Source organism: Streptopelia decaocto (genome assembly GCF_964273445.1).
Source record: "Streptopelia decaocto genome assembly, chromosome: 24".
Lineage (NCBI taxonomy): Eukaryota > Metazoa > Chordata > Aves > Columbiformes > Columbidae > Streptopelia > Streptopelia decaocto.
Genome location: NC_138679.1, coordinates 106,191 through 132,057, shown reverse-complemented (window position 1 = coordinate 132,057; position 25,867 = coordinate 106,191). Strand labels below are relative to the sequence as shown.

General features: G+C 55.4%; 1 protein-coding gene across 14 annotated transcripts in view; it reads left to right on the top strand.

Annotated features, from left to right (window-relative positions):
- Positions 1-25,867, top strand: part of TCF3 (transcription factor 3) — a 73,672-nt gene that overhangs the window by 34,461 nt on the left and 13,344 nt on the right. For 12 of the 14 annotated variants that reach the window (XM_082071825.1, XM_082071827.1, XM_082071817.1 and 9 more), the window contains exons 4-16: positions 437-510; positions 1,554-1,650; positions 9,170-9,237; positions 12,922-13,051; positions 14,560-14,609; positions 20,528-20,630; positions 20,840-20,979; positions 21,129-21,255; positions 22,134-22,192; positions 22,563-22,641; positions 23,660-23,733; positions 24,342-24,545; positions 25,703-25,826. In XM_082071825.1, coding sequence (XP_081927951.1) covers positions 437-510; positions 1,554-1,650; positions 9,170-9,237; positions 12,922-13,051; positions 14,560-14,609; positions 20,528-20,630; positions 20,840-20,979; positions 21,129-21,255; positions 22,134-22,192; positions 22,563-22,641; positions 23,660-23,733; positions 24,342-24,545; positions 25,703-25,826 — 1,329 coding nt within the window. The remainder of the gene's footprint in view (positions 1-436; positions 511-1,553; positions 1,651-9,169; positions 9,238-12,921; positions 13,052-14,559; positions 14,610-20,527; positions 20,631-20,839; positions 20,980-21,128; positions 21,256-22,133; positions 22,193-22,562; positions 22,642-23,659; positions 23,734-24,341; positions 24,546-25,702; positions 25,827-25,867) is intronic. The other 2 variants (XM_082071824.1, XM_082071820.1) reach the window with 1 other exon arrangement.

The window sequence follows — 25,867 nt, the reverse complement described above, 5'->3', positions numbered from 1 at the left end:
TGCGATGAAGGGCAGAGTTTGGTCCATGATATAGCAGCACTGTGGGCAAAAATCAGATCCTGCTGGAGCATCACGATGCACGCGATGCGTTTTTAGCTCATCATGCTCTTCGCCATCAGTCTCTGGGGAGAAGAGATTCATTGACACTTTCTGGAGTAAAGCGAATTACAACACTCATTTCTCCCCTTCCCACTGCCCTGTGTTTTGAAGTGTTTCCAGGCTGTGGTGGGATTTGCTTTGAAGTTTGTGGAATAAACTCCCGTCTGGAGTGGGAAGGATGAGGAGGGAGAGGGGAGGATCAGTCGCGCCAAATGGAAGTGGTTTATTAGTGAAAATATTGTTTTGTTTGTAGAAGGAAGAGTTAATTTTGCCAGAACACCTTTGAGGCTTTGCTGATAAAGCAAGAGTAACCTTTGTTCTTCCTGTTTTTTGGCAGGTTTGGATGAAAGACCAGGATCAGGTTCCTGGGGAACGGGAGATCAAAACAGCTCCACATTTGACCAAGGAAGGGTAAGGACGGAGCACAAACACCGAGCTCCAACCAAAATAAACAGGGGCTTTACCGTGAGCTTGTGCGCAGGTCGGGTCTAACGCTGGAACAGCTTTTCTTGCCCCATTTTGGACATTTGATGCCCTGTGAGGGTGACAGCGTGGAGAGGGGCCACCCATCCCCATCTTCCCGGGTTTTGCTGCCTCGAGGTCCCCCCAGAGAGGCTTCTCCACCAAGCACCTCCCCCAGACCCACACCCTCGGCTTTGGCGTAGGGAGCGGGGACTCCTGGCCGTGGGGTCCCCAAATGGGGGAGCAGGTTGAGGGATGTCACCCAATGGGCTGTGCCCCCACCATGGGCTTTGGGAGCCCAAGGCACCAACTGGGGCTTGTTTTGGGGAGAATCAACCCCACTGGCCAGCCAAGGCGCCCAAGGTGGAGATGGAGAGCATGGGACAGGTTTTGAAAAGGTTTTGGGGTTGTCCTGTGCAGGGACAGGAGTTGGACTTGATCCTTGTGGGTCCCTTCCAGCTCAGGACATTCTATGATTCTGTCACTCTATGAGTCGAGGTCGCAGCAGCATCTGACTGGGGCCTGAGGAGAGGAAGAGAGAAAAGACATTACCTTAATTGAAATGGTGTGATTTTGACAGATGCTCGTGTTTTAATGGGTTCGTGTGATTCATTTTTGCAATGACATCTTTCCCTTCCATGAGGTCAGTGCCGGAGCAGGCACTGTGGTGTCATTTCTCATTTGTCTAGGTCTTCTCCTCGCCCCTTTGCCCCTGGCTCAGCTGGAGGGCTGCAGGGCTCTCAGCTCGTGGGTTCCGAGCCCCAGAGCTGCCAGCGTGGGACAGTCCCTGAATGTCCCTGTTTTGGTGCCGTATCCCCTCCCAGCGCTGCAGGCTGTACTGCCCTGCGCTCCCCTGTGTGAGGATAAGATCATTTCTGTGCCCTTTGCACGAGGAGCCTTTGGCTTTGAGCCTTCCTGTGATGGCGGAAACTGAGTTTGTGTTTTGGCGTTGCGCTCGGCGTGCCCGGTGGTAACTCTCCTGTGTTTTCCAGCAGAGCTATGGTGAAGGCCCTCACTACGGCGAGCACAGGGACCTGCCGTCCCACAACAGCATCTCGTCATCGCCGTTCCTGGGAGCTGGGCTGGTGGGTAAGTGGCCAAAGCCGGGGAGGTGGCATGTGTTGGTGGGAGCACCGGCTGGCGTTGCTGTTCCGCAGGTTGGACCTGCTCCAGAAGGTGCTCTCAAAGCTGTGCTTAGAGGAGTTGCTGTCCAGAGGGTCTCGTCAGTGCCTGACATGCATGACAGCTGCTGTATTTGTGATTATTTATCTTATTAGTGTGCTGGGGAGCAGCTGAGGGACCTGGGGGTTCAGCTGGAGAACAGGAGCTGAGGGGAGACCTTCTGATCCCTGAGCTGCCTGAAAGGAGCTTGGAGCCAGGGGGGTCGGGCTCTGCTCCCCAGGAACAAGCGCCAGGAGCAGAGGAAACGGCCTCAAGTTGCGCCAGGGGAGGTTGAGGTTGGATCTGGGAACGGTTTCTTCCCCAAAGGGCTGTGGGGCATTGAACAGGCTGCCCAGGGCAGTGCTGGAGTCACCATCCCTGGAGGGCTGGACAGACGGACACGAGGTTCTCAGGACATGGGCAGGGACAGGGCTGGGGAAATGGGTGGACTTGATGACCTTGAGGGTCTTTTCCAACCAAAATGATTCTGTGATTTTTCTCAACTTTACAGCAGCACCCAGAGGCAATAGTGGAGATTGATGCTGTGCTGGCACAGGATGGGCTGAGTTTGCTTTTGGGAGCTGGTAATCAAGGGAGGAAAAGAACCAGAAGAGAGGGGGAGAAAAGCCCCAGCTCATTGTTAGGCTTTTCCAGCAGGCTGGTGGCTGCTTTGCTTTCCAGCCCCACGGCCTCTGGGCAGTGCAGGCTCTGCAGGGAGCTGGAGGTGCCCCCACTTTGCTGCAGCGGGGCTTGGGGGGTCCTTCTTGCGTCCTGCCAGGCTCCGGCAGCCCCGTCTGGCTCCTCCATCACCTGCTGCAACCAGGCAGCACGAGGAGCTGGCGGGGACCGGCGAGTGCCGGGACGGTGACCGTGCGTGACCAGATGCGTGCGACAATTCACCCAGTTACCTCTCCCAGCTCAAGGCTGGGAGGAGAGATTATGAGCAGAAAATATCCATCCTGAAGGGCTTAGAGAGAGCTCTAATGGCATTAGGTCAGGAATTGGGGTTAGTCCTCCCCACCTTTGCCCACGCAGCGGTGATTAAACCCCCCAGTGAGCATGGAAGGGTCCTGCTGTCACCCCTCTTGCTTTTGGGGGGATGATGTTTAATCATCCCTTGGGGGTTGTGTGCAGGCGTGGAAGAGCATTTCTGAGCAGCTTCCCACTGTCCTTCTGCAAGGGTGCTTATTCCTTCGCATTTTCTGCCCCAGGAGGTTGTAAGCAAAGCAGAAGAGCTATTTCTTAGTCAGACAGGGGAGCCTTGATGCAATTCAGCCAGGTTTCTCGGGGGAGTGTGCGTGGGGGACCCATCCCAACCCGCCCCACGCCTGGGGCCAAGGCAACCTTGAGAGTTTCCAGCCACGGAGGAGCCGCCTGGGGAGGAACATGGAGGTTTCCCCTTTGATGTGTGCGAGGAAAACGCGTTTGGCTTCCTCTCAAAGTCAGGGCTCCCAGGCTTTGGCAAGTGCTGCGGCCCTCCCTGGCGAGGCTGCGAGCCCAGCCGCTCTCCAGCACGTGGAGCCGGAGCCTGTGCTGCTCCACGGGTGGTTTCCACCTTCTTCTCCGCGGTGGAGGACGAGCCTGGCCTTGTGGCCCGCAGGATGGTGGCCGTGCGCTGTGCCTGGGGCTCAACACCGGCCGGGGCTGCGTCTCCTCCCACCGGCACGAGGTCTCAGCCACCGGCCCGGGCGTTTTGGCTGTGGGACCAGGAGCTCCAGCGCCAGAACAGGAGCTGGGGAGGCCGGGAGAGAGCAACCAGGAGGGGTTTTGTTCCTCAATTGAGTGTGGATTAAAGCAGGAAACATCAGCTCATGGGGCAGATTGCAAAATACGTAAGTTTTATTTTGCCTCCGTATATTGAGAAGGTTGCCCAGAGGAAGATCATGCGTGGGATTTGCTCTTCCTCTTTACCAAGCTGCTTCTGAAAACTTTTCAAGTAGCAAAACAGTTATTAGTAGGGGAGAGAAAAAAGAGCAAAAAAAAAAAAGCTTTTGCAGCGGCCAGGCGGGGAAAGGCGAGTTTCCGAGACGCGTCGCTGCAGCCGCAGGGCCGGGGTTCCAGCGGGTCCCCGCGGGGGCACCAGGCCGGCTCGTGCTGGTGGGCCAGTTGAGTACAGCTGATCTAACAGGAGCAGGGGTGTGAGCAGAGAGATTTGGGAACTGCTGGGTGTAGTGGCCATTTGGATAAAGGAAAATATGGGTTTGAATTGATGTAGCGTGCTTTGAAAGGAAAAGTACTGATTTCTTTTCAGCTGGGATGCACAAATGTGGTAATTGAGGCTTATGGATGCTCCGCTCTGGTGAGATCCTCCTGCAGTGCTGGTCCAGCTCTGGGTACTCAGCACAGACACACATGGAGCTGCTGGAGAGGGGCCAGAGGAGCCCCAGGAATGACCCAAAGCTGGAGCAGCTCTGCTGGGGACAGGCTGAGAGAGCTGGGGGGTTCAGCTGGAGAACAGGAGCTCCGGGGAGACCTTAGAGTGGCCTTTCCGGACTTAAAAGGGGCCCAAAAGAAAGCTGGGGACAGACTTTTCAGCAGGGCCTGTTGCGACAGGACAAGGGGTGATGGTTTAAACTAAAGGAGGGAGATTCAGGCTGGACATGAGGAAGGAATTGTTGTCCTGAGGGTGGTGAGAGCCCGGCCCAGGTTCCCAGAGAGGTGGTGGATGAACCATCCCTGAGACACCCCAGGCCAGGCTGGACGGGCTCTGAGCACCCTGAGCTGGTGACGATGTCCCTGTCATGGCGGGGGGCACTGGGGAGCGGGGAAGGGCCCTGCAACACAAACTGTTCTGTGGGTCTGTGATTCTTCTGATGGACACACAGCACGCAGCACGATGGGGCGCTTGGCTTAGGGAGGCACTGTGAGCGCAGGGCAGGAAAGCGGCTGCACCGACAGTGGGACCTACGGGTGCTGCACCCCGAGCTGGCCTTGCCCTTCCCTTGGGGCTCCCTGAGAGCTGCGGATGGCGCCACTCGTGTGCTTTTTGAAGGGGACAGTGTGAGAACAATATTCCATCGGGTGTTCCCAAAGCCCAAGTTCCTTCTCTGCCACAGGTGATGTGGAAAACCGGAGTTGTGTGCAAGACTGACTGCGTGGAGAGCTCTGGCCTGGGTTGCACCGGGTGGGATTACCTAAATTAAAAAAAAATGTAAAGTTAGTCCCTGAATGGAAATACCATCAGTGCTCTGACCTGAAGCTGAACCTGATGAGTGCAGTGGCAACATCTGCGAGCTCCATCACTTCCTCTGAGTTTTCAAGCTTTGAGCTGTTGGTGCCGTCCTGGCGAGCTCTGAGCATCTCGGCCTCCGGTGGAGAGGGGTGACAAGGACCTTTCCTGGGTGACAGGGAGCGTTCCTGGCTGCCCAGGGTGGTGCCAGGACACAGCGTGGTGGCGAACCAGCTTGTCCCGGGGGGCGAGGAGGGCTTTTCTGTTTGCTTTAAATCACCAGTCTACAAAATCTTCCACTCTTTTACCGTCCCGTCTTCAGCGGGGGAGGATTGCTTAAACAGCGGGGAAACTGATAAGCCATAACAGATTTCTTTCTAGTAATTATTTCTAGTAATTAGCTTCTTTTCAGAGGAGTGTTTCTAACCTTGTGTGTATTGAGATGTTGTGCGTTGGGTTCCTCCTGGACAATGCTTTTAATCTACCCACGGACAGGGTTTGTCGCTGCTCCTGGTTTGTTAAGATTTTTTCCTCCCCCCTTTAATCCCCGGCTGTGTTTTTTCTCTCCTGTTTCCCCAGGCTGTAACTTTAATGGAATTACCGGCGCGGGGCCGGAGGTGGCACACGGTGGGTGGTTGTACCGGGTAGTGGGTGCCGGGGGCTGCGCTGGGGCTCTGTTTCGGGGTGATACGGGGTCCCATGGGCTGGCAGGACCCTCGGAAAAGCACCCGCCTTCCTCCTGGCTGGTGAAACCTGTAGGCAGTGCCAAGTCGCCTTTTCGTGGCTTATTTATACCCATCTGCGAGCGGGGCTGGTCCTGGGGAGAGAAACAGCAAAACTGCAAGTTTAGTTCAAAGCGTGGTTTGCTTTGGCGGGCGTGCGGTGCTGCTGTCGTCCCGGCGCTGAGGCCGAACCCCACCGGCAGCCTCGGGAAAGAGGTTTTGTTCCCCAAGCCCAGGAGCAAAATCCACCTTTGGGAGGAGCGAGCAGAGGGTGCAGAGCAGAGGGTGCAGAGCAGAGGGCGCAGAGCAGGGGGTGCAGAGCAGAGGGTGCAGAGCAGAGGGCGCAGAGCAGAGGGCGCAGAGCAGAGGGTGCAGAGCAGGGGGTGCAGAGCAGGGGGTGCAGAGCAGAGGGCGCAGAGCAGAGGGTGCAGAGCAGAGGCTGCAGAGCAGAGGCTGCAGAGCAGAGGCTGCAGAGCAGAGGGTGCAGAGCAGGGGGTGCAGAGCAGAGCGTGCAGAGCAGAGGGTGCAGAGCAGAGGGCGCAGAGCAGAGGGTGCAGAGCAGAGGGTGCAGAGCAGAGGCTGCAGAGCAGAGGGTGCAGAGCAGAGGGTGCAGAGCAGAGGGTGCAGAGCAGAGGGCGCAGAGCAGAGGGCGCAGAGCAGAGGCTGCAGAGCAGGGGGTGCAGAGCAGAGCGTGCAGAGCAGAGGGCGCAGAGCAGAGGGCGCAGAGCAGAGGGTGCAGAGCAGAGGCTGCAGAGCAGAGCGTGCAGAGCAGAGGGTGCCCCCGGCTCGGGCGGGTCCTGCAGGAGTGACCGCGCGGAGCGGGCTGGGAAAAGGCTGGTTCTGCGGGACGGGGCGGCGCAGGCAGGAGGGGCTGCTGGGACGCGCAGTGAAGCTCTTCACGGCATCGAAGGAAATACTAAATACTCCCAAATACTAAATACTCCCGGCCCACTTCTGGATGCTCCTTGCTCAGGCCGCCCCCTGCCAGGCGTCACCTTTGCACGTACAAATTTGCAGAGGTAAATGCAGCAGATTTCCGAGGGAAACCCCTTTCCCATTCAAGGGATTTATTTCCAATATCTTCTGGTTTTATTGTTTTTTCCCCCAAGACCCCTTAACACCCATCTGCAGGATTTCAGGGATTTACTCCCAGTGCCTTCTGATTTTTATTTCCCCAACCCCTAAAAGATTCCTTAACACCCATCTGCAGGATTTCAGTAATTCAGTCAGGAGCATCTGGGGCGATTCCCCGTGTTTTCTGCCTCTTCCTGGCTCTGTCCTCGTCCTTGCCATGGTCCTGGGATTTCTCCACCTTTTCTGGCTGGTGCCCCTGGGCTGTGGGCCAGGGCAAGTCCTGGCAGAGCCGCATTTGCCACCCTTGGCATTTCCCCAGCAGCAGGAACAGCACCTTCTGCTGGCAAGTTCAGCTTTTTCTTGTCCAACTTGTGGCCTTTTTAAAAATTTCAATTGGCTAGATAGATCCAGAAAAAAATTGCCATTCTTCCTTCTGCTTTGTTCTCCCAGATAATGAAATGTAAAATTTCTCCCACTGAGGTTTTTGCTGCTTTTTCCCCCTTTTTATGTGATGACGAAGGAGGGTGCAGGGCTGGCCAGGGGGAGCTGCCCTCCCTTTCCCAATTGCAAGGTGATCCAAGCGGTACATAGTACATCTAATATATATATAACATATTCTCAGGCTGGGAGGCCTGGCCATTGCTGAGCAGATAAAGGATCGTTACATTCCCTGGTTTTCCTCTGTTTGGGAGGAATCACCGCCTGCCTGCCGCCACAGCCTGTGGGGTTGTTTGGGGGCCGGCGCTGTGGCAGATAGAGCTGCTAAGCTCTTTTAGAAATTAGGTCATTTAGGAGATCCGTGTGCTGACATTTTGACCTTTGTTGACTTAACGTTTAAGCCTCCGAAAGGAAGCGGCGGCAGCGCCGGCGGTCGCGGGAGGTGGGGCTGGCGGACGCCGCCACCCCGCGCTCGTCCCGCTCCGGTGGGAATTGGGATCGCGGGTTCGGGGGTTGTGGTGGGGAAAACCCACTGGTGAAATTTTGGCTTGAGCTCGAGGCCCCCGTGCGAAGTTTGCAGGACCGAGCAGCCTCCTCGTTCTTCCATCGCTCTGCCGTGCGCTTCAGTGGAGGCTACTTTGGGGAAATTTGCTCTTCCCTCCCCTTCACCTGCTCCCCAAAACCTCTTGACCGTGTGTGGATCAGTCTGAACGTCGCCCCAGTGCGTTAACCTGCATTTTACCGTTCATCAGTGAGGTTTAGCTTTAGGTTAAGCAGATTGGGAAAATCCTCCGTCTCAGTTTTGCTTACCAAGCCAGCCCAGAGGCTGGATGCGATCGCCCCTTTTTGGGGAAGGGTTTTTGCAGGGCTGGGCTGTCAGAGCCCGACACCCGCGGTGGCATGGTGGGCAGAGTCCCCTGCGCGGGGGCCATCCTGCCCCGGGTTCAGAGCCCTTCTGGGTCATCATCTTCCATTTCCCTCTGCCCTCTCCTTTTCCATGGTGGCTGCAATTAACAGAAGGGGAAAATTCCTCTTGTATTTGAAGTCCAGTTTTTCTTGTTTTTTTAATGAAGAGCCACCTGTTCTCCACTAGAAAAATGTCTAATTTTGCTTTGAGTCGGGGGCAGGCAGACTGCCATGCTGCTGCCTGCCCCAGAGCTGTTCCCTCTGTCCCTGGGGCCCTTCCCCGCGGCGGCCACACTGCCCTGGCACCCACGGTGCTGCGTGCCAGGGACCGCGGTGCAACCACGGAGGAGGATACCACAAAGACATTTCCAAATGGAAGCATTTCACCACGTGCGTTGTATTTTTTTTAAATTCTCCTTCTTGAAATCACTATTTTCAGCAGCGTGTGGGCAGGGTGAGGTTGAGCGTGTTTGATAAAAGCGGTTGGTGGGTAACAAAGTTCCCTCGGCAGCGCGGGGACGCGTGGGCTTGGCTCGCATGGGGATGCTCCGGCTGCGGGGGGACCCAGCCAAGGGGGCTTGGAAAGGATGGGAAAGCTTTTCTACTGAATTCCTGCTCTTTAAAGCTGGAGTGGGTTTTGGAAAGTTAAATCTCCACTGGGAAAAGGGGAAGAAGGTGATCCTGGTGCCGTGAGGAGCTCAGCTCTGCGTGCTCGGCATGCGCTGGAATTGTGTTTCCTATTGTATGGAAGCACTCGCAGAGTCTGGTCACTCGTGCCTGGCCTTCGGTTTGCGCTGTCGCTGCCTCTGTGCCAAATTCCACTGGCTTTTTTTAACATGTCTGGAGGGATATTTTGGTATTTTTTTGCCTGGGCTGACACAACTAGTTTCCATGGCCACAAGCACTTCCCTGCATCGCTGCCGTTTTGGGGTTTTGCCGTTTCTGGACCAGCTGAGTCCTGCTGTCTGTGAACTTGAAAAGAGCTTCTGTTTTAGCAACAAGCTGTTACGGGAGGCAGGCGCTGTGCAGGGGGGAGGAAGCGGAGTGAGGGGATCAGGCTCCGCACCTCGGCGGGACCCCCGGGCGGGCAGAACCTCCCCTTCCCTTTACACAAGCCCTTCTCTTTTCTCCACTGTAGGGAAGAGCAGTGAAAGAGCCTCGTACTCCACGTTTGGAAGAGAGACAGGGATGCCGGGACTAAACCAGGTAATGATAAATACTTCAAAATTTTTGGTTCATTTGCTGGCTAAGCTGTGAGGAGTCAGAGCCCGGGAATGAAAAGCAACCTGGGGCTTTGCATCTCGCCTCTGCACCAGGTCCTGGAAAGCATCTGCTCTGCTCAGAAACCCCTGTGGGGTGTCAGGGTTTACATGGGTCTGCGGTACTGGCTCAGGAGAGGTGTCAGTGTGTAGAAAATCGGGTTCTCAGTTCTCTTCAAAACCCCTTCAGGCTCACTTGTTTTGTTATTGTCCGTCCTGTTTCTAGCTGATCGGCATTTCATCAGATCGGACCCACTCGTGCTGCCCTCGGGGGGATCCAGGCAACACCTTTCCTGTGACGGGGCTGCACGAGGGCCCTTCTCCCTCAGGCTGTGGCTGTGGGGCTCTCGCCGTGCCAGCGTCCGCACGTTTCCCCTCCCCAGCCAGCGTCCCCCTGTGCCACCACTTGCCAGTTAACAGGATGGAGAGTCTGCAAGATGGTTTCTGTGTTGTTATAGCATCATTTTGGTGGTCAGCAGGACCAGGGCAGTGACCGTCCCCTGCGCTAGCCATTGATGACGCTAAACGTCAAATCCTGGGGTCGGTTTTGGGCCCCTCACGCCAAGAAAGTCCTTGAAGTGCTGGAGCGACTTGAGAGAAGGGAATGGAGCTGGTGAGGGGCTGGAGCACAAGGGTGATGGAGCGGCTGAGGGACCTGGGGGCTCAGCTGGAGAACAGGAGCTGAGGGAGACCTTCTGATCCCTGAGCTGCCTGAAAGGAGCTTGGAGCCGGGGGGGTCGGGCTCTGCTCCCCAGGAACAAGCGCCAGGAGCAGAGCAAACGGCCTCAAGTTGCACCAGGGGAGGTTGAGGTTGGATCTGGGAACAATTTCTTCCCCAAAGGGCTGTGGGGCATTGAACAGGCTGCCCAGGGCAGTGCTGGAGTCACCATCCCTGGAGGGCTGGACAGACAGACATGAGGTTCTCAGGACACGGGGCAGGGACAGGGTGGGTTATGGTTGGACTCCATGATCTTGAGGGTATTTTTCAACCCAAACGATATCGTGATATCTGGCAGTATTTTGATTTTATAGTCGTTCTGGTGGTGCAGGACCTGCCGCAGATGCTCGTCGCTGCAGTCAGGGAGGGACATGGTCTGGGGGAGCTGCCTCTTGCAGCAGCATCCCTGCTCTATGGGGTCAGCCACGTGAGCCCCGGCGGCAGGACCAGGGCTGTGCCAGGGGCAGAATTTGCTTCCCGTGGGGAACACCACAAGTGTAAATCAGAGCCCAAGAACGCAGCGACCAGCCCTGGGATAATCCAGTCTAATATCACCGGCATCCAGAAATAGTTTTTCGGGAAGGAGTGAGCACCTCTCCACTTTGATGTGTTGCTGCAACTGCCCCATCGGCGCCTGACCATGGCCTCAGGGAAACAGTCCCACCATTTTATTCGCAAGGCAGCAGCTTTTGGCTGGACAGCTTTTTATTTTATACATGCACACACACACATACTACATGTTTTAATTTTACACAAATTTGTCATAATTTCCTCTTCTCTGAACTGAGGATGTTTCCTTTGCTGAAACAGCTGTGCTGGCTGTCTGTGCCAGAGTGGATTTAATTTACCACTGAAGCTGCTAAAATAAAAACGGGATGGATGCCAGGCCTTGCTTTTTAATGTTATGGTTTTGCTGGGGTTTCGTGGAGGAGGGGGAGGTATAAGGTAACAGAAACAGGGTGGGCAAGGGGTGCCGGGGCTGGGAGAGGCCCCGCACAGGCGCAGATCAGGTGGCAGAGTGGGAGACGGAGCCCGTTTGATGTGGACGGGAGACAAAACCCCTCTTGTGCGGGCGCGGGGAGGCGTCGGGGCCCCCGGAACAGTTGTTGCTTCTGGCTCCAGGGTTTTTGGTTTTTTTGGGGGGTGTGGGGGGAACTTTTTTTTTTTTCTTTTTGAAGAGCTGTGGAAAACTGTCCAGTGGCAGCGGCCCTGGGTGGGGGCACCATCCTCCCAAAGCACCGTCCTCTGGGGCAGAGCTGCGGCTCCCCCCTCGCTTAATCCTTCACCACCCCTGGAGTTGTCCCCAGGGAGAGGGAAGGGGACAAAAATCCTTTTTTCTAAGAAATTGCCTTAAAATCTCGGTGCCCCTCCAGAGGCAGCAGCGGCTCAGCCCTCAGGACCAAATCCTGGGCCTGCGCCCCACGCTGTTCTTGGCTGTGCTGCTCCGCCGCACGCAGTGGTTTCAGTGCAGAAAGGTAACCTGACCGGTGGAACAGATTGCAGGAATCTCACCAGCTGTGAATACACGAGCTCCTCTTTCCCTCCCTGACCCCTTTCTGGAGGAGATGGAGTTTTAAAGCAGTGGGTTTTGCTTTCCAGTTTCTCAAAAGCTTGAAATCGTCCTTTATTTCAACGTGTTGCCCTTGGACGATGGGTCGAAGCTAAGCTTTTTTTACTAAAAGGCTCTATGCCAGCTCTCTTAAACTCCACGTAAATACATTAAACTCTCTCCAGAGGTGGAAGGGACAGCGCCAGTGGGTGTCTCTCAGAGGAAAGGGACGTTTGCTCCATGCCGGGAGCTGACAAGCACCCAGGGCTCCCGCTCCTGCCAGCTCCGTGTCCAAGGTCAGAGGCAATAAACGTGAGGGAGGAGTTTCCTCTCTTTAGACAAAGGGATTTGACTTTTCCATGGTAAAACACAAGGTGCTGGAGCAAGTTGAGAGAAGGGAATGGAGCTGGAGCACAAGTGTGATGGGAGCGGCTGAGGGACCTGGGGGTTCAGCTGGAGAACAGGAGCTGAGGGGAGACCTTCTGATCTCTGAGCTGCCTGAAAGGAGCTTGGAGCCAGGGGGGTCGGGCTCTGCTCCCCAGGAACAAGCGCCAGGAGCAGAGCAAACGGCCTCAAGTTGCACCAGGGGAGGTTGAGGTTGGATCTGGGAACAGTTTCTTCCCCAAAGGGCGGTGGGGCATTGAACAGGCTGCCCAGGGCAGTGCTGGAGTCACCATCCCTGGAGGGCTGGACAGACGGACACGAGGTTCTCAGGACACGGGGCAGGGACAGGGCTGGGGGAACAGTTGGACTTGATCTTGAGGGTCTTTTCCAACCAAAATGATTCTATGATTCAATGATCCGTGATGGGTCCAGCTGTGTGGCACTGGGGATGGAGAGAAACCACTGGTGCCAGCACCCTGAGCTGGGTGTTACGGCTGGGGAAACTTGGACAGACACAGGCAGATGAGCTGCGGAACCTCTCCTGTCTCTTGCAGTCGGTTTAGACACGGTCGAGGGATGTGACAGCCTCGGGGACCCCAGGTTTGCTGGTTGGTGAGTGCTGGGTCTGTCTCTTGCCTTGGCCAGGTCCCATCCTGCTCTCAAGGGGACCGCGGGACCATGGTGCTCCCCGCAGTGGCACCTGCTGGTTCACAATCTCAGTTCATAGAGAGGTTCCTTGCTGGGGTCCAGCCAGAAAACACCACTTGAAAGACCCTTTTCTAGTTGCAGACATATTCTCCCACCGCTACTCCCATGTTTACATATTTGGTTTTCCTTCTGTCCCTTTGACTTGTCCATTTTTTTTCCTGCGGCTGAATTAGTGCAGAGGTGGCTCAAGGCAACTCTGTTCTCTCCCAGCGAGCACGGTGGATTTTGCAGCGTAATTACATGGAAGGGCTTCTCTGTCTCCTTGTTTGCAGACCGGTTTCCTGCCCAGCGAGATGGGAATCGCCAGTCCCAGCACGCTTTCCCCCACCGGGGTCAAGGGGGGGTCTCAGTATTTTTCTTACCCCAACAATCCTCGCAGGAGAGGTGCTGAGAGCAACATAGGTAAGTCTCTTTGTGTCACCCTCAGGTGCCACTGCTCCGGTTCGTCCTGTGGTTTGGTCAAGTAACTGTAGACTGGATGGGCGCTCGCATCAGGTCTGAAAGCACCAGCGTTGCCATGTGTGCACATACCCTGTTTCCTCGAAAATAAAACAGGGTCTTATATTAATTTTTGCTCTGAAAGATACATTAGGTCTTATTTTCAGGGGATGTCTTATTTTTCCATGAACAACAATCTGCATATATTCTTGAATAAAAATCAACATTTATTCAAATACAGTCATGTCATCATCATCTGGAACATCATCATAACTCTCCAAACCTTAAATTCCATCGTGAATTTCTTGTATAGCTGCGTGGACATTATTTAAATTGACTTTTTTAATGAACTGTAACTAGGGCTTATTTTTGGAGTAGGGCTTATATTTCAAGCATCCTCAAAAATCTTGCTAGGGCTTATTTTTGGGGTATGTCTTATTTTTTGGGGAAAAGGGTAAGTGTGAATCATGCATTTGCTTTTTCTGAGGCGGGGGGAAATACAAATATATATATATATATATATAAAACGTTCCGGGCCAGGCCTCGTCTGTGCCTGGATCTACCCAGGAAGAAGCCATTTTGCTTTTAGCGAAGGTTAAGGCTGGGTGTGAATTTAACTTTTAAGTTCTCCAGAACTTGTGTTTCTTGTCACAGTTCCCCCTCGCGCCCTCCAAAGTCACTTTCTTGCTGCTATTTTGAGTTTTCCCCAACAAACGAAACCAGAAGTGACCCAGTGTTACATGTCTTTTTTTTTCCAGTGCTTTTCAGAAAAAACCCCATCCACTTTGATATTGCGTCTTTGACACGTTGCTGGTTTATGTTGTCAGCCTGGAAAATTGTTCTTTTGCATCAGGTCATTCCGTGCGATGAATTTATTCTCCCGAGCTAAAGCCCAGCAGAGTCCCTGGCTTGGCAGATTTGCTGTGTTATCACCCTGCACCCCCGGCTGGGGCTTTCCTTAATTAAAAACAAACAAACAAACAAACAAACAAACTGAATTTGTAACCGGTACCTCCCCTTGAGCTGCTTCTTGGGATGTTCCCCCACTGCCTCCCGGAATTTTCTCCATTTCCCAGGGCTCTGTGTCCTCCCTGCTCAGAGCTGGACCTGGAGAGAGCATTTGGGGAGGGACCGTCCCCCATTCGCCCAGCATGAAGCTTTCCAAGTATCTTACTGTATAAGGAATAAATGAAAATACAGCCCCATCCCTGCATTTGTTCTCTTTCTGCATCCTCTCCCTGCAAACCCACTTCAAGTCAAATTGTTTAAATAAACCTGCCCTCAAAGGGCACAGATAAGATGAGAAGTTCAGACATTTTCACTATTGACACTTTGGTGATGGGACATTTGGGATCTGAGCCCTGTTTGTACCTGCATCTTCCATCCTTGGAGACTTTTAGCTGTAGCTTGTTGTTTTCCATGCCGCTAACCCCCTTCAGAAGTTACATCCTTTCTTTTTTTCATTAAACCAGATGGGCAGCCCAAAAAGGTTCGGAAGGTGCCTCCTGGACTCCCCTCCTCGGTAAGTGGCCGGAGCATTTTCCCCGTTTTTGTCTCCCCGTCCTCTGTCCCTTGGCTGTTCCTTCTCCCTCTGCCGTGAGAGCAGCTGGCCCTGTGGGTCCAGCCACCCAAGCATGGAGGGTTTGGGTTTTAGGAGGATGAGGAAGGGTTTTCTCAGCATCTCCTCCATCGGGGAGAAGGACCCGTGACACTGCCCGTCTGGAGCAGCTGGTGGTACCTCCCTGGCCCCAGCGCCTCCTGCCCTCGCTGGCTCTTGTCTGTTTGATGTTATGTCGCCGTTACCCCAGTGAAATGTAATATTCGGCGTTATCGGATTTCACTCCAGAAGGGAAAGCAAAGCAGTTGTAACGCGGGCGGGCAGCTGGGGCTGCTCCAGGTGTGCATGCTGCCTGGGCTGCTTTATAAGAAAGCCAAGCAGGCTGCAGGAATATGTTGGCCATGCTCCCACGGCTGTTTGGGGGAATACACTGAACAATGTCTTTGTGGCTGGAAGTAATGGGATCTCCAGGAAAGCTAATTGGAGCAGGCTGGAGGGTTCCCGCAGCAATATGGGAGCTGTCTGGCTGCGCGAGGCTGCATTCCTCGCTGGAGCCTTTGCATGTTTGCAGGGGGATGAGCAGGCTGTGTCCTGCAGGTGGGCTGGAGCTTAGGCTGGGGCTGAGCTGGAGCTTAGGCTGGGGCTGTGCTGGAGCTTGGGCTGGGGCTGAGCTGGAGCTCAGACTGGGGCTGAGCTGGAGCTGAAACTGGGGCTGTGCTGGAGCTCAGACTGGGGCTGAGCTGGAGCTGAAACTGGGGCTGTGCTGGAGCTCAGACTGGGGCTGTGCTGGAGCTCAGACTGGGGCTGTGCTGGAGCTCAGACTGGGGCTGTGCTGGAGCTCAAGCTGGGGCTGTGCTGGAGACATGCCTTTGCCCGAGCATGTCATGCCACTCGCTGCCAAAGCTGATGCTGAAGTGACATGAGATGATCTGGACGAGGGAATCGAGTGCAGTCTCAGTAAGTTCACAGATGACACTAAGTTGGGTGGGAGTGTTGATCTGCTGGAGGGCAGGAGGCTCTACAGAGGGATCTGGACCGGCTGGATTGATGAGCTGAGGCCAGTTGTCTGAGGTTCAACGAGGCCAAGTGCCAGGTCCTGTACTTGGATCACAACAACCCTGTGAATGCTCCAGGCTCAGGGAAGAGCGGCTGGAAAGTGACTGGCAGAAAAGGACCTGGGGGTGTTGAATATGAGCCAGTGTGTGCCCAGGTGGCCAAGAGGCCACCAGCGTCCTGGCTGGGACCAGCACTGGTGTGGCCAGCAGGCCCAGGGCAGTGATTGTCCCTGTGCTGGCCATTGATGAGGCCAAACCTCGAATCCTGGGGACAGTTTTGGGCCCCTCACGCCAAGAAAGGCCTTGAGGTGCTGGAGCGAGTGGAGAGAAGGGAACGGAGCTGGTGAGGGGCTGGAGCACAAGTGTGATGGGAGCGGCTGAGGGACCTGGGGGTTTCAGCTGGAGAACAGGAGGCTTAGATTGAATATTGGGAACAATTTCATCCTGGAAATGGCTGTCGGGCATTGGAACAGGGTGCCCAGGGCAGTGGTGAAGTCACCATCCCTGGAGGGTTGGACAGACGTGGAGATGAGGGTCTTAGAGACACAGTTCAGTGGTGGACTTGGCAGTGGTGGTTTTATAGTTGAATTCGATCATCTTAAAGGTCTTTTCCAACCAAAACGATTCTGTGATTCCACAGGGAAACCCCATGTGCATCCACCCATGGTGGAAATCTCGTGCTCTAATGTTTCTCCACCATTTGCGCAAAGCTCGCTCAGGCGTCTCCCCCGTGGGCTCTGCCTTCGGAGGTGGATCCCGAGCTGCTGATGTGGGACGATGGAGGGGGAGGAAGGCACCGAGGGCTGTTCCTGTAGACCCACATCATGCAGAAACCAGCTCCAGTCAGCAGTGCTGAGTTGCTCCAGGAGTCTGTGTTTTAACGGGGAAAACCTGCTCAAAGCAGGATCCATATTGCTGCATCACATTTGTGAAATTCAGAGCTTTCAAACCTGAGCTGACTTGTGGGGAAACCATCGCTCCCAACAAATGGCCCTTTATTGGCCTCAGATTTCAAAGGTCACAGGCCATGGTGCCCCAAAGGGCCCCAGTTCTGTCGGGAAGAACCGCTCAGCGTTTGCCAAATTCAGCCCCATCCCTGTGCCCGAGCCGACCCTGGCACATGGGCTGTCCCAGCCCCAAAACCTCCCTCTGGCTGCCACCTCGGCTGCCCCTTGCCCACAAAGCTCCAGTTTTTGCTGTACGGGCCCGTGCTGCTTCTTTCCGCCACCCTCTTTTTGTTGTGACTTCCAGCTTGGTTTGTTTTTGAACTTCCACACCTGGGGAGAGAAATCAGCATCAAGGCAGCGAGAGAAGCGCGGAGCGAGAGGAGTTGCCGGCCTCAAAGGCCGTGGATCAAAGGCTCTTCTTTGTCTGACTCGCCTGTGCAGGAGCCCACCCCATGTTATTGCTGGACCGCATGCAAAATAACTAGGTTAATCAGCATCTAATTAAAATACAGTGCTTTAATCTGTAATTCCCTAGCTGCTTGAGAAACTTGGAGGGGTCAGTGATGGGAATAGTTTCGGGTGGCTAAAAGGGGAGTGATTCTGCCAAAGGCACCAAGAGACATTGACAGCATGAGATGGATAAAGAGGGATGTGGAGGGTGATGCCGGGCAGGGACCAAGTAGCTTAGACTGTGGACGGGCACAGAGGTACCTGTGCTGAAACCCACGACCTTTTGGGTTGAGTTCTTGTGAAAGTGACTGTCCCCTGTACTGGGCACTGGGGAGCCCAAACCTCAAATCCTGGGGTCAGTGGAGAGGAGGGAACGGAGCTGGTGAGGGGCTGGAGCACAATGTGATGGAGCGGCTGAGGGACCTGGGGGTTCAGCTGGAGAACAGGAGTTGAGGGGAGACCTTCTGATCTCTGAACTGCCTGAAAGGAGCTTGGAGCCAGGGGGGGTCGGGCTCTGCTCCCCGGGAACAAGCGCCAGGAGCAGAGGAAACGGCCTCAAGTTGCGCCAGGAAAGGTTCAGACTGGATCTTGGGAACAATTTCTTCCCCAAAGGGCTGTGAGGCATTGAACAGGCTGCCCAGGGCAGTGCTGGAGTCACCAGCCCTGGAGGGTTGGACAGACGGACATGAGGCTCTCAGGACATGGGCAGGGACAGGGCTGGGGGAACAGTTGGATATGATGACCTTGAGGGTCTTTTCCAACCAAAATGGTTCTGTGATTCTATGAAATAGGTGCTGTGCTGGGGCAGTGTCACACACCAGGGCTGCCCTGGGGCTCAGAGCTCCTTCCACCCTCGCTGTGACACGGAGCGGAGTTTGTGCTCGTGGCCCAGGTCTGGTGTGTCCTGGCACAGGACCTCGGCCTAGATGAGGCCCCAGAGGATGCCGGGGAGGGATTTTGTGCACGTTGGTTCCTGCAGGATCAGTTGCCGCAGCCGGCGTGGTGGCTGGGAACCGTTTCTACCCTGCGAATTTGCCGCCTGGTCCCTGCTCTGTTTAGCTTCAGTCTGCCTCACATCCCGCCCCAGCTCAAGAAAAACAGGCAGAGGGGGATAAGAAACGCCCAGCACCCGCTAAGCCCTGCGAATTGCAGCACGGGGCTTGTGCAGTTGCTCTCTGACTGTGCTGGCAGTTCCAGCCGGAGGAAATTACCTCACCTGGAGGTCCCCGGGGCCACCGAGCGCTGGGGCCGCGGGGGGAGCGGGGCCCGGCGCTGATTTACCGTTTCCTGCGGCGCTTGGCTGGCGGCTGCGGCTCCGCCAGGTCCCCCGCACGACAGGACTGGGATGCTCCTGGCTCGGCTGGTGCCGGAAGAAGAGTTGGCTTTTCAGAGCCTCCCCTGCGCTGAGCAGAAGAATTGAAGATTTAGGGGGACCAGGAGCACCCCTGCGGTGAAACCTGCCCCTCAGGACCCAACAAGAGATGTAGGGGTCAGGGATAATGGAGCGAACTCCCCCTACTTTGCAACCCCCCTCCACTCATCCCCGCTATGTTATTCTTTTTGTTTTCACTCCGGGTTTCTGAAATGGCTGTTGCGGCGCGCAGGGCCCCCCCGTCCGCTGCCGCACAGCTGCCGCGCGCTGGCCAGCCGCCAGCCCCTGGCAGATGGCGCGGGGCTATTAGACGTTCTGCGCTCCATTCCCCCGGCCCGGCTCCTGCTATTTAATCAAATTAGAGGAAAAGTCAATTTACCGGATTCTTGTCCTTTGCAGCCTCCTCCGTTTGCTCCCCCGCTCTCCCCGGCCACACGCGCTGCCCACGCGCGGCTCCGGGCACTCGCGGCACCCGATGCCGTGTCACGAATTTTCTGTTGTGAGCAGGGGGTGAACGGCAGCTGCCGGCGTCTGTCAGAATTTCCCGTTCCCCTTCTCTTTATTTATTTTTTTTTTTTTAATTTTATTTTACAAGTTCCCCAATCCCAATCTGTAGCACTGATACCCACAAGTTGCTTTCAGCTCCCCATTGCCCTTCAGGTTCCAGCTGCCCCTGGGACCTCTGAGCCCCCCATCTTCAAGAGAATCTGCTCTGAGAGCAGGAACCTGGGGAAAATAGAGCAATATATTTAAGTGAATTCACTGGTACTTTTCAGAGCTCTTTTTTTAACAAAAAGACCCCTGTTTTCTATTACACCCCACAAAAAAAAAAGAAGTAATTCTTGGTGTTCTGGCCAGTTGCATTGACAGAGAATAATTTTGCCTCTTCTCACCGGGTGAGGGCGAGGGGTCGGAGGAGCTGGCTGGGTGCGGGGAAACAGAAACTGGGGGCAGGTTTCCTCTGCCAGCCCTGCCCCCCGCCTGCGGCTGGGTGTAAAACAGAAATTATTAGCAGTTTCAGAGTGAATCAATGAGGGGTGAAAATAAGCTGTAACCAAAGTTCTCATGTCATTTTGAGTGGTGTTTCAGTTTCTTTGCGTGTTGAATTTCTGCTTGAAAATAAAAAAAAGTGTGGTTTTGCACTGGCACAGGGTGATTTTTGGTAAGGGCTTTCTAGGATGGGTTTGGTTATTTGAGAAGAAAATAAAAAAGCCTTTTCTTTTGCTATGCTGTTAAATAATGTCGCTAACAGAAATCTGGCCCAGAGCTGTCTGAGAGCATCCCCTCCCGTGTGACATCCCTTTCCTCAGTTTCCCCTCGAGCGGGACGGGCTGATTTTCGTGAAGGGTTTGAGCAGGTCCCAAATCTTTGCGGACCCCACCACCACCACCCAGCCCCTGGGTGCGGGGGTCAGCACACAGGAACAATGGCTTTTGTGGTTACCAAGAAAGAGTTGTAACTGCAGGAAAAGGAACTAGAGCAGAGAGCTAAAATTCCTGCCGGTGCCAGAGCGGCTGTGGGATCTGCGCTGTTACGGGAAGGCAGAGGGAACACATCTGTGTGACAACCCCATCCTCTGCACTGCTCCCCGCGTTTGGTGCCATCACCGTGACTTTGAGCTGCTTCAGTTCCCCCGGCTTCGCTGTGGGAGTCACTCTGGCGTCTGGTGCCGTGGATGAAAGCAAAGGGGATTGTAGCATAGAGGGTGTTGGTCTCTGCTGACCAACGACAACGTCCTGACAAGCGACAGGACGAGAGGAAACGGCCTCAAGTGGCGCCAGGGGAGGTTGAGGTTGGATCTGGGAACAGTTTCTTCCCCAAAGGGCTGTGGGGCATTGAACAGGCTGCCCAGGGCAGTGCTGGAGTCACCAGCCCTGGAGGGCTGGACAGACGGACACGAGGTTCTCAGGGATGTGGGGCAGTGCCGGGGTGGGTTATGGTTGGACTCGTTGATCTTAAGGGGCTTTACCAAACAAAATGATTCTGTGCACCGGGTGGGTGACATGTGGGGCAATGGGGGGGCCAAGCACTTCTCATCCCCTTTTTCCTGCCCCACAGGTGTATCCATCCAACTCAGGTGACGACTACAGCAGGGATCCAGCTGGATATACGCCCTCGAAACCTCCCAGCACTGTATATCCCGGGGCTTTTTATATGGCAGGTGAGTTATGAACAATCCCCGGCGGAGTGCAGCGGCTGCCTGGCCTGGTACCAATGACGGGAGGAATTGCACAGCAATGGGGAGCTCAGGGCAGGAGCTCACGGAACACAAACCAGCCCCCAGACTGCTCTCATTTTCTCAGTGATGCTCACTGTAGGCGGCACATGGTGGGGACAGACACGCTCCCTCAGCTCTGCTTTTCCTTCCAGACGGGCTCCACAACTCGCCTGACCTGTGGAGCTCCCCGGGTGCCATGAGCCAGTCGGGTTACGGTGCCATGCTGGGCAGCTCCTCCTCCCCGCTCCCGCAGGCCAGCGGCTTCAACAGTTTACATCAGCACGAACGCATGGTAATCTGTCCCTACGTGTCCCCACGTGTCCGTGTGGGCAGGCTAGGGGCTCGGCTCAGTGACAGTGTGTCACCTCACCCCAGCTTGGGGCGGCTGCCGGCAGCGGGGACTTTTGGGGACACGTCTCACCCCTCTCCCCTGTCTGGCAGAACTACCAGCTGCACTCAGGAGAGGTGAACGGCGGGCTCCCCTCCGTGTCCGGCTTCTCCTCTGCCTCCACACCGTATGGGGTCTCCAGCCACACACCTCCCATCAGCGGGACGGACACTATGATGGGTACGTATGGGCACACAGTTGTCCCCAGCGTCACCCCCCTTGTTCCGCTGCCACACAGGGGCTGAACTCGAAAATCAAAGTCTTGTGCAAACTTCTGATGCCCGGGGCTGCGATATCAATGTCCAGTGTACCCAGACACTTTTTGTCCCTTGTGTGTCACCCACCATGGAGTTATGGCATGAGGAAGAGAGGCAGCGAGGTTATTGCTGATGGGTACCTGGGCAGGCTGTAGCAGGGGAACAGGGGCTGGTTTTGGGGGTTTACACCTCACTTGGTGGCTCTGGGAGGAGACCAGGACCTGTGACATTATCTCTTGGAGATGCTGTGGCTTCAGTGAGTTGCAGGAGGGATTTGCACCTGCACTGCGGGAAGGCGGAGTATGTGTGAAGCTGTTTGTCTAAACTCGGAATAGAAATGTTTGTGCTGTATTCGAATACCACGTTAAACCCCTGAGTGCTTTAATCTCTAGCCCTGCTGAACCTGTTACAAAACTTGTTACTGAAATGAACTCGTGTTCCCCTGAAAATGAGGATCCTGACCTTTATTCTTAGAAAAAACCTTGTTTAGAGGAGGGGAAACAAGTTTGGGATTGTAGGGGCTTAAGATGCCCTGTGAAAACAGGACTGTGCTGCAGCAGACATTTGATTGCTGCTGATGGTGACACCTTCAACCCAGCAGCTTTATGAAGACATTTGTGCAAGCCCAGGAAAGCTGCTGGGGCACATGTTCTTTTGTCCAGGCTGCTCTGAGCTGGGTGTCTGTTTAGTTTTCAAGCAAAGCAATAAGAGAGAGAAATTCCAGTCTCAGAGAAGGTCTCGTGTGGGCGCTGTGTGGGTCTCTGGCACCCTGGCAGTGACATCCTTGTCCTCTCTTGACAGGTAACAGAGGAACCACAGCTGGGAGCTCGGGAGATGCGCTTGGGAAGGCACTAGCTTCAGTAAGGGTTTCTGCAATACTTGACCTGGTCCCTGTCCTGTCACAGCGTGGGACCTTCCCTCTGTCACAGGCACCCTCTGGGCAGTGGGGAGGAGGGCAAATTGAGAAGTTTGGGTGAATGCACCCCAAAACCACGGCAACCTCTGGGGGGGTGGGTTCCCAATTCTCTGTGCTGCCATGGAGTCCTGGCACTGTGCAAAAGCACCTTTTGGCAGATGGGGAACGAGGCTGGCCCGTCACACTGGCTGGGAGCTGGTGTTGTTTGGGAAGGGAGATGCTACGGGTGGTCCTGGGCTCGGCGGAGCTGCTGGTCAGGGGGCACTGTCGCAGGGGTGGGCTCTGCTGACTGTGGCCTGCTTCTGTCCCTTCAGATTTATTCCCCTGATCACTCTAGCAATAACTTCTCATCAAACCCCTCTACACCGGTTGGCTCCCCTCAGGGGCTTGCAGGTAGGTGAAAAATGACACTCTTTGTCTGAAGGGGGATGTCGGGTTTGCTTCAGGAGATCTGAGGCACTGAACTTCCCAAACCCTCATTAAAGATGCTTTTGGCAATCTCGCCAAATCCCATTTATTGTTAAAAGCAGGGAGGACAAGCAAACTTGAAGATAATTTTTAAATGTCTCCTGTGAAGCTGCGTGTCTGTCTGCTTTAATCAGCTGTAGCTTTTCCCCCATTGGGGGCTGAGCAGTGCCCGGGTACGGTGGCACCGCGTACGCGGGTGCGATGGCTCTGCCTGCGCCTGGCTCTGTTCTGCAGAGGGGTTTTAGCTGGAGACACGAGCCCGGTGCCCACGGTAGCAGCTCTGGGCACTTGAGTCAAAGCATCGCTGCCACTTCTGAGACTTCCACTCGGTCCGTGCCCCTGCGTGTCCCGGTTTGGAGAGCCTGTCCCTGGTTCTGTCACTCGTGGGAGCAGCACGAGTGAACTGAGAAGGAACCAACTAGTTAAAAGCCATTTTCAGCACCCAGTGAAAACCCGTCTGTGCTCCCGTTGGCGGGAGAGCTCTAGTTTCTGCCCAGCTCCTTGGTGCCTGAGGTGCAGAGTGACGTTCACACTCCAGCCTGCTGCTCCCCGGAGGTTGGGATGCTTGCTGCCAAGCTGTAAATTTAAAAACCTCTTGAGGTCTGAAGGCCTGAGCTCAGTTCCCTACTAAGGCAAAGTGGGGATGAGCCCACAGCAGGGGCTGAGCAGAGATTTCGACAGGAGGCATGTGGGGTCAGAGCATGTCCCCTCGCAGCATCTTGGCAAGATAAGGCAATGCCAGGTGGTGATGGGGAGCTGGGAAAGAACCCCTGGCTGGCTTTGTACACGCAGTGTCACTGTCCCTGTGCCACGGTGGCCTGTGCGGTGCCATGTAGTGCCGTGCTGGCCCATGCGGTGCTGTGCACAGCATGGCGGCCCAGTTTCCAGCCCCATCTAGCGGCAGCCATACCTGGTCCCAAGCTCTCTCCCCGTTTGTTTGCAGGCACATCCCAGTGGTCGCGAGCGAGTGGGCAGGGTGCCTTATCTCCCAGCTATGAAGGGAGCCTCCACACTTTAGTAAGTGTCGCCAAAAGATCTGTCTTTTTCCTTTTCCATCCCTCGTGCGCTGGGCGGTAAAGGGCTTTGGGTAGAATCACAGAATCGTTTTGGTTAGAAGGGACACTTAAGATCAACGAGTCCCCAACTGTTCCCCCAGCCCTGGCGCAGCCCCACATCCCTGAGAACCTCATGTCCGTCTGTCCAACCCTCCAGGGATGGTGACTCCAGCACTGCCCTGGGCAGCCTGTTCAATGCCCCACAGCCCTTTGGGCAAGAAATTGTTCCCAAGATCCAGTCTGAACCTTTCCTGGCGCAACTTGAGGCCGTTTCCTCTCCCCAAACATCTGGGGCCTGAAGGAGGATTGTCAGCTGGTGGATGGACATTTGGTCGGACACCAGATTTCTGTCTAGTTTTTGCTGCCCTTTCCAGAGTGGTTCTGCTTGTGTGACCCCTCATGCCTTAAGGGAGTGGCACTGTTGGCATCGGGGGTTGTTAATATTTCTCCCTGTACCTGCCCCGCATTAGTTGGGTGTATGGTTGCCAACAACCATTCTTTAGTGCAGACAGCTGCCTGCTGGCTTTACACGTGTTAACACAGACCTATTTCTCTCTCCTGCCCTTCAAGCAAAACAAAATGGAAGACAGGTTGGACGAAGCCATCCATGTGCTGCGGAATCACGCCGTGGGCCAGACAGCTGCCATGCCCAGCAACCACGGGGACATGCACGGGCTCCTGGGCTCGGCGCCAGCGCACAATGCCACAGTGGGCAGCCTGGGCCAGGCCTTCCCCGCCACTGTTATGTCCCTGGGGAACAGGCACCCCAGCCTGGTAAGCGCGGAACATCACGGCAGCTGGCGGAGACACTCCAGGGACCCACATCACAGTGTCCCGTGGCATCCAGAGGGACATTGCGTTGCTTTTGGTGTGAGAATAGCTCAGTGTGGTGCAGCTTGGGACAGCTCTTGGCAGCTTTGCTGGGGTGATGTGCACAGAAGTGCGGTGGTTTGCTGGCTTTGTGCAGGGGGCTTGAATCGTGCTCAGCACAGTGGTGGGTGCTCAGGCACAAGCCCTGCATGCAGAGGTGGTGAAGGCAATTCTTTCCCTGCAACATGGATGGAAATCCATCAAAACAGCTTTAAGCCATACCTGGGGTGTGCAGGGAGGAGAGGGATCTGGTGCTGGTTCTAGAGAGCCAGGTATCGCCAGGATTTCTCTGTTTTGCACCGTTTGGGCAGACACTGCATCCTCCATGCACATGGAAGGTGCCCCGAACATTTGGATGCTGTGGTCCCATGCTGGGTCACCAGGGTCCCCACTTATCCAGAGGCTGGCGACCCCAGGAGCACATTTTTGGCAGAACTGGGCTCTGGTCTCTCTGGAGAACCAGCTCTACTTCCCTTCTGAGCTCCTCAAACTCTGCTGCGAAGCGATGAGTCGTGTCCTCTGTTGCAAACTGCTGCTGGCTGCAGACACGCAGGTGTTTGCAGCGCAGCTGGCTCGGTCCTGCCGCTCCCTGGGTGCAGCCCTTTGTGTCCAGGCCCTTTGTTGGGGTGACGTTCATGCTTCTGGGACATCCCTTGCTCTGGTGGCACTGGGGAAGTAGTAGAAACATTAGTGCTTGATGGAGACGGCACACGTGCAGCCCGGGCAGGGTGTTCTCTCCACTGTGCCAGCCTTGCACCATGGTGGGGAGTGACAGCACTGACAGGGCTTTCTGCTTGTCCTACCGATGCGCAGGGCATGGAGCTGCTTTCTGAGGTGTCCCTGCTGCTGTCCCCAGAGCAGAGCTGGTGCTGGAGCAGGTTGGCTGTTCCCTCCTGCATGTCGGTGCCCAAAGAGGTGGCACCATGCGAGGAGTGCACATGGCTGCCACCCCAGTCTGGTCTGTGGAGCCCTGTGGCCGTGCTCGGGGGCGTGACACCACCCAGACCCACTAGCCATAACACTTCCCCCTCTCAGGGCTCACTCTGCTTGTTTTGCTGTAGGTGGGAGGAGGTCACCCTGAAGACGGGCTGTCCAGCAACCCCAGCATGCTCCACAACCACGTCACCCTTCCGTCACAGCCCAGCACGCTCCCTGACCTCAGCAGGCAGCAGGACACGTTCAGTGGTAAGGCAGCTCTGCACACTTGAGATTCCCTTGCTGGGGGC